At 38.9% G+C, this 12,123-nt stretch overlaps 1 protein-coding gene across 5 annotated transcripts in view; it reads right to left on the reverse strand.

Moving 5' to 3' along the window:
• usp32 (ubiquitin specific peptidase 32) overlaps window positions 1-12,123 on the reverse strand; it is a 60,782-nt gene that overhangs the window by 38,397 nt on the left and 10,262 nt on the right. For all 5 annotated transcript variants that reach the window (XM_035623326.2, XM_035623325.2, XM_035623324.2 and 2 more), the window contains exons 3-5: window positions 10,649-10,754; window positions 10,183-10,301; window positions 8,348-8,507 (exon numbers count right to left, since the gene is read on the reverse strand). In XM_035623326.2, the coding sequence (XP_035479219.2) occupies window positions 8,348-8,507; window positions 10,183-10,301; window positions 10,649-10,754 (385 nt within the window). The remainder of the gene's footprint in view (window positions 1-8,347; window positions 8,508-10,182; window positions 10,302-10,648; window positions 10,755-12,123) is intronic.

The following is a 12,123-nucleotide window of genomic DNA, read 5'->3' on the forward strand; positions in this document are numbered from 1 at the left end:
ATCCCAAACCACTATCCAGACTTTACCTCCATCCATCTCAGGGTCGTTCTTGCTCATACATACATCAGTGCTTTGCTCAAGGCAAATGAAATTTCACTTTCAACTCTTTTTAAACCTTTAAAATGTTTTTAGTTTGGCAGTCCACTTTGCTAAACGCTTACGGATCTTTTATGCATTAGATATATGAGCCTGCAGACTTGCACTTCTGTCACCCTTTAGATACCAAAGATAGCAGAGTATGTTTGACATGTCTGAAAAGTACATGTCTCACAAGCAGGATATTAGGGTATTGATTGATTTTTTTTGATACACCAAATGAAAAGATGTCTGAATGTCGTCTACACACTTATAGCCATTCAATAACGAATAATAAATAAAATGCAGTGCAGAATTGGCAAAAAAAATTATAAATGAAAGAAATCAGGTAATCAAGTTTCGGCTCCCGAAAAAAAAATATCTAGGAGCCAAATGAAATTTTCAGGAGCCAAAATATTTCAATGTCAGAATAAAATTTCTAATGTCTTTTTTCCCCTCTGACCCGTCTGCCTTTGTCTACCCTGCATCCAATAATGTGCACAATGTATTCTTTGCACAGTATGTGCCATGTCCAATATACTTCAATCGTGTTACCATGAATACATAAATGTCCCACAAAAAGAAAAGGAAAAGAAACTGAGCAATTTAATATGTTTTTGCATCATTGACAAATGTTTACGTCTATTGAGCTTTGTACAAAAGCGTCTGCAAAATGAATATAGTGTTAGATTTTTCGTACACATTTCTTTTTATGGCCATCGTTATCCAACTATGTGGTTAGCTACATTTAACTTATAAATTAAAACTCTGTCAAACAAAATTACATCGAGATAGCCTAAATAAAACACATGATACCCCTTCAAAGATGTAAAATGTAACGTGATTTTAAACGGTCACCCATAACTTTTGTTTACCGACGGAGGAGGAATAAGAAGAAGAGTGGGTGCTTCCTCCCGGTGTTGCGCAATAGCGATGGGAGAAAAACACGGCAGTGGAGAAACCGACGTAGAGCGGCTGCTGTCTGTGCTGACAGAAGCAGAAGCAGCAGACATATTTGGAATTTTTATCCCCGTGAAGTTTAAATTCATGTGACGGTTTCTTTGACTTGTGTTTTCCTTCCTTCTTCTCCTCTGATACCAGCACTCCCGCTGTCTTCCTCTGATTTCTGACCGTTATGTATGTGAAACCGAAACCGAAGGGAAAACCCTAACCCAAACCCAAAGTAGGCGCGAGGAGATGAGAGTTTGGCGTGCAACACAAACGATATATATATATATATATATATATATATATATATATATATATACTGCTGACTGGCAGAAAAAACAGGTTGCAAAATCAAAAAGTTAGTCGCATTGGTGACTGTTTAAGTCGCCATCTGGAGCCCTGAATAATATGTCTTATAAACACATTTCAGTTGTTACCCATAATTTTTGGACTGTGTCAAGTCCTAATCTAACAATGGAGAACATGTTTTTTGTTTTTTTTAATTAACGCCAATTAAAAAGGTTGATGACCTCTGATGACAGCGACTTGAGTTGGAGCTCAAACAAACCACAATTCCAAAAGTGACCGTGAACGTCAGTCACAAAGTAACTGACATTCAGGAAAAGCACTGGTCACAAATTGTTCTGTCAATTTGCTGCTCATGTCTGGAGGGCAGGAGCCCTATTAGCCTGATACCCACCTAGAGGTGCAACTCTCTCCAAGTGGCAGCAGAGATACCATACCATTATCCAGGGAACATCCTTAGAGAGGTGTCGCCACAGCCAACTTGGGTCATAGTAAATTCCCTGCAGTAACCGCGATCAAAGTCTGTGTCATCCTGTGAGGAAAGCAGATATTCCCACGGATTTCCACTCGGATAATATTGTCAAAGGCTAGCAAGTTAGCGGAGGATTCGCTGCGATAAGCTCTGCCATGAGAAAATCTTGGTGCTCCTCTTCTGGCAAAAGTCCTGAACAAGGAGTGTGTTGGTCACTCTCTCTCCAACACACAAACACACACATACAGAGATGCAAAGTTAAGAGGATAAACTGGGAGCAGATTAAAAGGCAGCGTTCAGTTTCTCTGGACAAGACAGGCTCTTTCCAGCCATCTGCCCTTAATTGGCTAAATAAAGCCTGGCTAAATTTACTTGACCTGAAGCTTTAAATAACTTTTTCTGTGTATGTATTTATTCATTTATTATTATCATTATTATTATTATTATAATCCATTAGTGACTGTATAAAATGAATGGCACTTATCACACATAATCCAATTTCAGGGGCCGGGTATTGTTACCTATTGTTATTACAAAACCTTACGTTTTGGTATAAATGTGAAGATGGATACCTCAGCTCAGGATATCTGCCAATACCAAATAGAGATCTGATAACAGTGCTCTTGCAATATATAAAATCTTCAGCACTCACTTAATATAACATTTTTTATGTAACGTAGTATGAGGTTAGGTCTTGGTGTGGCACTGAGCGCTGAATCTTTGACCTGTGACAACATGAGAGTAAATAATGCCAAAAGGTACATGATGTATAATGTCATGGCTAATACCTGATCCACCAATCCGGTGTATTATATTGGTTCATCCCCTAGTAATAAAATGAGAAATTTCAAAAAAAACAAACTGCAAAGTGTCTAAAATTCCCTGAATTGGAAAAATTATTATCTCATTTGTAATTATGAGATCAAAGGAGAAATACACAAGGTGACATCTGATAAGACATTAAATTGCAACTTTCAGTTCAGTCGGACAGTGACAGTTTAAGAAGCAGACAGGAAAACGTCCACCTGGGGCATTGTGGTTATATGGTCTATACCAGGGGTCGGCAACCTGCGGCTCCGGAGCCGCATGCGGCTCTTCAGCCCCTCTGCAGTGGCTCCCTGTGAATTAAAAAAATATATACTGTGGAAATAAATAACAGCTATTTTAATTTTTTCATTTCAAAGGAAACACCTCTTCTTTGGGGGATCGGGGTGATACTGTGACACTGAACTCAAATAAAAAGTGTTTTAATCAATGCGTTGCATCCATAGTGTTGATCTTTAATCCTGTCCGGACCGTAGTCGGGTAGCAGGGAGACAGCTGTCTGCTCCGGGACCAACAGCGCGGTTAACAGAGACTCCTGAACCAAGGAGTTGCTGCATATATTATTGAATATCAACAATAACCTTTACTGATCAGGTGCGAGCATGCACACTGGTCTTCTCGCTGCTACACTCTCTCTCTCGCTCTACGCACGTACACACACACACACTACGTACACACTCCACGCACTGCCCAATTCACAACCGGAGTTACGCATACATGACAACAGCCCAATGCCACCTGCAGGTGGCTAATCTTGAGTTTCCGACCCCCGGTAAGCTATGGATGAATCCAAGAAAAGAAAAGTCTCCGAGGAACATTGAGAGTTTAAATCTGCGTAGACAGATACATTTGCTTTTGGTTTGGTGTTTTCCTTTGTCAAAATATAACTGTTTTGATAAGTTCAAAACAGCAATAAAATGTCAATAGTTTTCAATTTGTTTTTCAATAATTTCTTAAAAGCAACAATTATAGTTGTTTTATATAGAGTTCAACTATATCAAACGTTATACGCTGTTTTATCTTCATGTTAAGATCGAAATAGGTTTTGCGGCTCCAGCTGAATTTTATTTGGTGGGAGGAGGGCCAAAATGGCTCTTTTGATTGTAAAGGCTGCAGACCCCTGGTCTATACACTCTACGCACTAGGCTCATAGGCACCCGCTTCAGTTTTTTGGACGTAACAGATACACACACACACATAGGACTTCCGGTGGCACAAGTGGGAAGATGGCCACATAACAATTCAGCTCCCGACTGAACTACCATAAACCCCCCTACAACCAAGGAGATTTATTTTGAAAGTGCTTATGAACGCATGATGATGCCAGGGGGAGAAGAAAAGGGCCTTGGTATAGCATGAAGAAACAGAAAGAAGGACGCGGACACGTAAGATGCAGGCTGCGGCGACGAAGCTTTGCTAGGAGAAACGGCCTCGCTACCCTCTAATTGCGACGCCATAAATAAAAAAAACATGGCCAAAGCAATGTCCGAACTTAAATGTAATGTCTCTAAACAACTGTCAGACTTCCAGAGCATTTTTCAAGAGGACATTTAAATACAACTCGACAAAATGAGAACAGAAATCAACCAGAAAATGGAGGAGACTGTGAGTCAGAGACTTGACGAAGCCGAGCGGGGCATTGGAGAGTTGGAAACATTTGGCGAGGAAGTGGATGAGGTCTTAACAGAGGGGCAGGAAATCCAGCTTAAACTAAAATCAAATCAATAAACTAAAATCAAATCAATTCATTCTTTCCCTACCAAAACTGCATACTAGGATTGAGATCTCCGCTGTTCCACTGAGGACATTCTCTGATTTTCTCAGGCGGAAGTTTTTTATTTTTTATTTGAAATGAGGTAGTCAGTCTTTTGAGTTTGAATGATTGCCACTATCCTGAGGGGGACCCGCCACCCGGTGGTCGGGATGTCCCCCCTTCACAAGAGGTCAAGGGATGACATCTTTGATGGTGGCCCAGTTTTTATTTATCAGTAGTTCTTGTTGTTACAACCCTGGTGAAAAAATAATATACTTTATTGTATTTTAAATGTACTCACATTTTGAAAATGTGAGTACAGCAAACTAACAGCAAAATGTTCTATCTGGAAATATATAAAAAGTACACTAACATCATACTTTTAGCTAATTTTTCCAATTACACTTTTAACACACTTTAAAATAATTGCACTCTAGTACACTTTCTGTGAATATATTACAGGAAAATATACTTTAAGTGAAAGTACAAGAGCGGTGGAAGTTTTTCAAATCCTTTACCTAAATAAAGATTACAAGAACAATGCAAAAGTACTATATTACCATTTATATCATTCAACTTAATGTTAGTCATAACTGCATGGGGCTCTGTCTGTCACCAGGGCTGCTGCAGGAAAGACAGTTTACATTCTATTCATACCGCAATGATGTCTATTCAAGGATTGATTATTTATTTATGCACAATTCTGAAAGGCACAGGATACAGGAATGTAAAATAAGCCTGAGAGATGTTTCAGAACACTCCACTGTCAAATTGAAACTGCATTTAGATAGTAGAACCATAATATTAGAGATTAAATATAAGTGTGCTTAATAACACTGAATTCAAGGAAAATAATGAGCTTAATACATACTTGAAGGATAATGATGGATGCAGCTAAAGCTGTTTTGTGGGGGAAAATTATATCGTAAATGGCTTATATTAGAAAGGTGAAAGCACAAAGACTCCTAGACCTGCAAAAACAGCTTCTGGATCTTGAACAACAACACAGTAAAAATAAGGAACCAGAAATACTCTAACTACTTGCTCTCAGATGAGAGCAATTGAACAAGAAATAGGTACGATTTTTTGCGATGAATTAGAGGAAAGAATTTTAAAAAACAGAGATATTATAAGGCAGGTCCTAAAGCCTCTAAGCTACTAGCTCGGAGGCTGCAAAAACAGCAAACCGAAAATAAAGTATTTAAAATTAGGGACCCTTCTTCCAAAAAGATTACATATGAATTAGAGGGGATACAAAAAGCATTTGAGAAATTTTATCAGGCCCTGTACACCCAGCCCACACTATTTGACAACTGCAAAGTTGAAGAATTCCTGAGCCATTTGGACTGGCCATCTCTGGGTAAACTGCATAACGACAAATTGATAAAAGAAATATCAGTGGAGGAAATCAATAAGGCAATCTCCTTCTTGAAATCCTGCAAGTCTCCAGGTACAGACGGATTTCCAGGGGTGTGGTATAGGTCAATGAGGGAGCAATTAATACCAATATTATATAGGAGCTTAAATTAAACTCTGAAGGAGGGAGTCCTCCCCCCATCTTGGAGAGAGGCCACTATTTCAGTAATCCCAAAAGAGGGTAAGGTCTTAAACGAATATAGACGCAGCAGTGTCCTGAACCAGGATTATAAAATATACGCAGTTATTTTGACCAAAAGAATGGAGGAAGTAATGCCCTTATTGATTGATGAAGACCAGTGTGGGTTCATTGAATGTAGGCAGACCCAGGACAATAAGGAGGACTCTACATACCATTGACTATATAAAAAGGGAAAAACTCGGGGTTATCCTACTCAGTATGGATGCAGAAAGAGCCTTCGACTCGGTGGGGTAGGGGTTTCTTTTTTAAGGTTATGGAGAAATTTTGACTCGCCAGGGATGCCCTGCCATTCCAGGGCAGTCTAATCTATTTATCGAACCGCTTGCGCAAACGATAAGACAAGATTCAGGCCTAGAAGGTATTACATTAAAAGGTACAGAGTACAAAATATGCCTTTTAGCAGACGACATCCTGGTCTGTCTAAGAACCCGGAGTCTGTAGTTCCAAGATGAATGGCTTTGTTGCAGACATATGGAGCCTTGTCAGGTTACTCCTTTAATGTCGATAAAACACCACCTTTAGTGTTCAATTTTACCCTGTCATTGGATCTTAAAAACAATTTTCTACCCTGACTCCTTTATTTGTTTCAGTCTTTACCCATTCATATTTCTGATAGACAATTTAGAGGATGGGATAAAGTTATATCTCAAATCATTTGGAGTGTCAAAGCCCCTAGGGTGAGATACAAATCTCTACAGCTGCCAAGGCACAGTTGAGGGATGGGCCTACCGAGTCTTAGAGACTATTATCTAGCAACACAGATAAGACCACTGATGGTCTGGTACAACCAAGAATATTTTGCAAAATGGAAAGCCATGGAGTGTCGCTGCTAGACAGACCTTTACAGAGTTTTCTAGGATGCCCACTGGCCGCAAAAAACATGAAATCCAGAGACAGTTGGTTAGGTTTTCTATAGATATCTTGTCTGGCCTATTGAAACAACTCAATATTCATGATGAAATACGGATCCTAATGTGGCCAACCTATGATCCAGACTTTAAACCAGCTGTAAATGACACAGCGTTCACTCAATGGATGAGACAAGGACTTACAGCACTGTGCCTGCTGGTTGATAATCAGAGTTTATAGAATTTAAAACTATGTCAGAAAGGTATGGCCTTGTTCTACAGGATTTCTATAGCCAACTCCGTCATTATTATGAAAAGAACATTAAAGTATATATTCCAGGAAATGTATCAGGCATCACCCAAATGTTTGTTAGGGCTTACAATGCAAAATTGTCTAGAAAAATCATTGGTGAATTATACAAGTACATAGTTGAACTCAGGGCCACTCAACAAACTACCTTAAGGTAAAATGGGAAAAAGAACTGGGAATTGTTATTGCCTCTGAGGAGTGGACAAATATAACTGTGAAGGGATTTCTCTTGGAAAAACTGTGTTAGATTTTTTATAGCACCAAAGCAAAAGTCCGAACAGACTGGATCGTAACCCAAGTGTTGGAGAGGGTGTGGCGACTGTGCGGCAGACCATCCACACACATTCTGGGGCTGCCCAGTTCTTAGACCATTCTGGGAGGGTGTTCATAATACTATTAAAGAAGTCCTAAGTTACGATATTATTCACCTGTCTATCCTTCTACCTGGGGAATATGGATTCAGAACTACCAAAAAATGACAGATAACTTTTGAAATCTTTATAGCAGAGAGTAAAAAGGCCATAACAAGGTGATGGCTTTGCAAAGAACCTCCCAATATTGACCAATGGGTAGTTATAATTAAAAACATTCAATGTATGGAATATATGACATTCCGCTTAAGACTGCAAAAGGACAAAGGTAATGCCTTCTGGGAAAAATGGGACACATACCTCACACAAAGAGGTGATAACCTGCCTTGTTTGTGATATACTGTGATTAGGGAAAACAATGATGACTTTGTTATAGTCTCCGGTGACCTGCTCATACCCCCATTTAAGTTTTTCTTTTTTTTTCCTTATGTATATTTATATCAATTATTTGTGGTTTTGTTTTCCGTATTTGTCTTTTTGGTTTGCTACATTCTTTCTAGCTAAACTAAAGTGCTGTATGGTTTTGTGTTGCATGGATGTATCGTATGCATTTCACATGCCTTTCTCCAATGTGTATTTTCTACTGATGTACCTATTTATTGCTGCGATACTGTCTGTATTCTGTTTGCAAAATACGGAAAAAATTAAGTAAAAAAAAGGTATGAAATAATAATAAAAAATAAAACAACCAAAGGTTGACTGACGGCATAAAGATAGAACAGGAGGAGGATAGCACCTTTGTTTTACCTTGGTGTGGTATTAAAACATTTAAGGAAAAACTTATACACGCAAACAGACAGATTCAATGCTGATGAACTCACGGTGTGTGACGCCGGCCAGGGTCTGGTAGAAGGTGGGCGTGTCGCTGTCATCAGTGAGTGTGACACACACTCCTCCAGAAAGAAGCCACCGGGACAAAGTGAAGGCCTCCTTGTTCTGAAGTAGCCAGTTCCTGAAGCGCTCATAGTTCACCTTGTCACCCTGATGCAAAACACAGTCACACTCTTAGCTCGGCCTATTTCTGCTTTCACCATTAACATTATTTTCTATCAGTATTCTACCCTGTGTTCCTGTCATGCAGCTTATTTGACAGTTTAACACAATGATGGATGTTGGTCTAATCTAAAAATAACTTTTGACAATCAATTAATTGTCTGAATCAATTACCAGGTTCGACTGCCACAGTTTCTTTGTTTTCAGTCTTTTAAATTTGAGGATTTTACTATTTTCCTTGTTTTTATCATTGTAATGTCAATATCTTAATATTTTACAGTTGCATGAAAACTAATCATTTTTGGCAGCTGTGGCTAAGGAGATAGAGAGGTCGTCCACAAAACGAAAGGTCGGTGGTGTGATCCCAGCTTCCCCCAGTCAGCATGACAGGCAAGACACTTTACCTTGAATTGCCTTTAACGGCAATGTGCGAATGTGACAGAAATAGCATGGAAGATAGCAGCGCTGTATGAATGTGTGTGTAAATGGGCGACTGTGAGTTGTTCTGTAAAAGCTCTTTACAGTCCGTTTCCTATTTGACTTAAAATCAATTATTGAAAAAAGATTTTTCCTTTAATGCTCAGCATCTAAAACAACTACATGGATCTTCCTTTTTCTTAACGTGTGTAAGTGCTTCCACCTCAGGGTTACATCTAACATTTAAGTAAACAGTTTTTCAGAGTGAGTTCCAAGTTTAAGTGATGGAACTAAAGAATTTCACCGAGGCCAAAGAGTAAATAAATAAATCATATATTCTTTGCCTCGCCGCAAGGTGGAAGCTGCAGACAGTTGACAGACATGCTATCAATCCAGCACGTTTCACATTTGTTTAAACCGTGACCATATTGATCAATATTTGAAGAATGTGAACCACTGACAGAATACTGACAATGGACAAGGGTCTTGAATAACAACTCATTAAGCTTGAATTTAATATGATGGGATGTAAATCCTCAATCCACAGTGTAATTCCCCACTGTTACACACCGTGTAACAATGATTGGTCCAGACACAGCAGTGTAATCACAAGATGACAGACCATCTACTGCCTCAAGGAACATCTAGTGTGGTTGCGGGAAGTATGTACTGGAGATAGGCCTTTGACTCAGCAGTGATGCTAAGTTGTGATTTCAGGGGATAAATTCCTGTTAAGTGCATTAATATGAGTATTCTCTTCAATATTGGGCAAGTTATTTAATCTGTGTGTGCCTAAACTCCATGTACTGTAACACCAGTAACACCAACTACCACAGCAACCCTCGCTTTCATATCTGGTGGTTTGGGTATAATAACTAGTAATATCAGGTAGATATAACTCTAGCTGGGATGCAAATATCTGAAAGCATGCATCTCAATCACATTATGACATTGAAAGGCTCTTTTGTATTTTAATAACCAGCACAATGACTTGCTGTAAAGCCAACCTTTGTATAATCTCTGTTGAGTTGTTTTCAACTAGTGACAATAGCCGTTTTATGAGCGTGAAGCAAACATTGCTATTTGCAACACTGCTATCTAACTCAATGATACAAGCGAAGAAAATGTGGTGATATTCAAATGATCAGTCTGTAGCGATATTGTTATTACTAAGTGCAAATTGAGGTTGTGTGTTTTCCAGTGCGTGCCCATGTGGCGACACCCACACACTGCAGTGTTTGCTGACCTCAGGAAAACATTTCTTGAGGGAGGTCGGAACTTCTCCATCCAGGACCTGCAGAACTGCCTCTATATCTTCTCTGGCAGCATATCCGCCCAGATCACTGGCAAACAGGCTGAAGAGATCTGAGAGCACACAGACACAGAGATGAGCTTAATCATAGGAAGACAGGATTCTTGCACCTAGCAGCAGTAATGAGAATAGAAGCTAGAATCTTTAGGTGTAAGTGTGTCAGAAGTGAGAGTAGAAAACAGGAGGTTTACAGCAATCCGCAGCGCCCTGCTAGAAAAAAATGTTACTTGGCCTTTTTGTTTTGTTTTGGGACACTTATATTGTTCAAGAAAGATTCTTATTTTAGACAACTGTATTTGATTGTTGTTCATCTGAGATTTTCAGACTGTGACTGATTTTAAATATGGTGCTAAAAACGCCTAACTAGACAATCAACACAGACTCATCATAAGCAACTAACATTTGGCCTTCTCCTCATCACGTCCTCTGGTCAGGAGCACCAAACCCACGATCAGATTGTTGAAGTGGAGCCCTTTAGATGAGCCTCCAAACGAGGTGTAAATAACCTGGAACACAGAGAGAATGCAAGAAATATAAACAAGTTCACATGATAAGTTGAAGTGTGTGTGTAATTTTTCTGTGAAAAACCTCACTTGAACTGATCCTAAACTAATGAACTAATAATCGAGTAAAGCAAGTTTTCAAATCTATTCCTCCCCAGTTAATGAAACAAAGGGCAAAGGAGGCCCTGTGTCCACCTATGATTCACAGTTCGACCTGGTCAGTGAGGAAAAACACCGGATGGCCTTTATTTAATCTATTCAGTTTTTCCCACGTTTTTTTTTCAGTCTTATTGTACTTTACTACATTTTTCTACATTTTCTGACCTCACTTTTAAAGACTATATAATGTTCAAGAAAGTCAGTGCAGTAGACCCGTTTGATAACAAGAGAAACAGGCCAAGAAACTAGCAGAGAAATGTCGGCCTGTTTGAGTGAGCGTGGCCAACAGCTGAGAAGACCTGCTGTCAGTCTACCATCTCCACTGGCTTCTAGGAAGCACCACACTGATAAATAGTTGCAAGTGGAGTCAGAACAACTTTGGATCCAACTAAAAGTGTCCGGCAACAGGACAATGAGGCAAAAGTAGGCAAAACTTGTAGTGTCTGTGGTAAGAGTTGATGTGGGACAGTGATCTTAACCATTCAACATAATTCCTAGTGTTACGTAGTTCGCTGCTAACTTTGGTCATCTGTTTGATTCCAAGGACTTTGTTCTATGCTTGTAATTAATGCCTCATTAATTCACTTATTGATAGACATGTAGCTATAATCAATAACCTCTATATATCGCCTAGTCCTGGCCCTGTGTATTCCTTCAAAACAGCGACAGAGATCCTGGAATTTATTATCACTGATTAGGAAACATATTTCTTTGGTTTATATTTTCCTTGAACAGAAGGTGTTGCTGCAAATCAAAATGTAGCCTACTACATTGTAAACTTCTAAAATATTCTAAACTCTGAACTAGGGCGGCAACAGTTAATCAATCAAATGATTGGTAATCGACTAGTGAATTAATCGCCAACTATTTTGATAATCGATTAATCGGTTCAAGTTAATGAAAAAAAAAAGTCAAAATTCTGTGATTACAGCTTCTTAAATATGAACATTTTCTGGTTTCTTTGCTCCTCTCTGACAGTAAACTAAATATCTTTGGTTTGTGGACAAAACAAGACGTCATCTTGGGGTTTTGGAAACACGATCAACATTTTCACCATTCTATGACATTCAATGGACCAAACTACTAATAGATTAATAGAGAAAATAATCTACAGATTAATCGATAATGAAAATAATCGTTAGTTCCAGCCCTACTCTGAACTTAAATTTCAGTGGTGCCAATAATTCTGATGGAATGATGGAATATTTGCATA

Source organism: Scophthalmus maximus, chromosome 11, assembly GCF_022379125.1.
Source record: "Scophthalmus maximus strain ysfricsl-2021 chromosome 11, ASM2237912v1, whole genome shotgun sequence".
In the NCBI taxonomy this organism is placed as follows: domain Eukaryota; kingdom Metazoa; phylum Chordata; class Actinopteri; order Pleuronectiformes; family Scophthalmidae; genus Scophthalmus; species Scophthalmus maximus.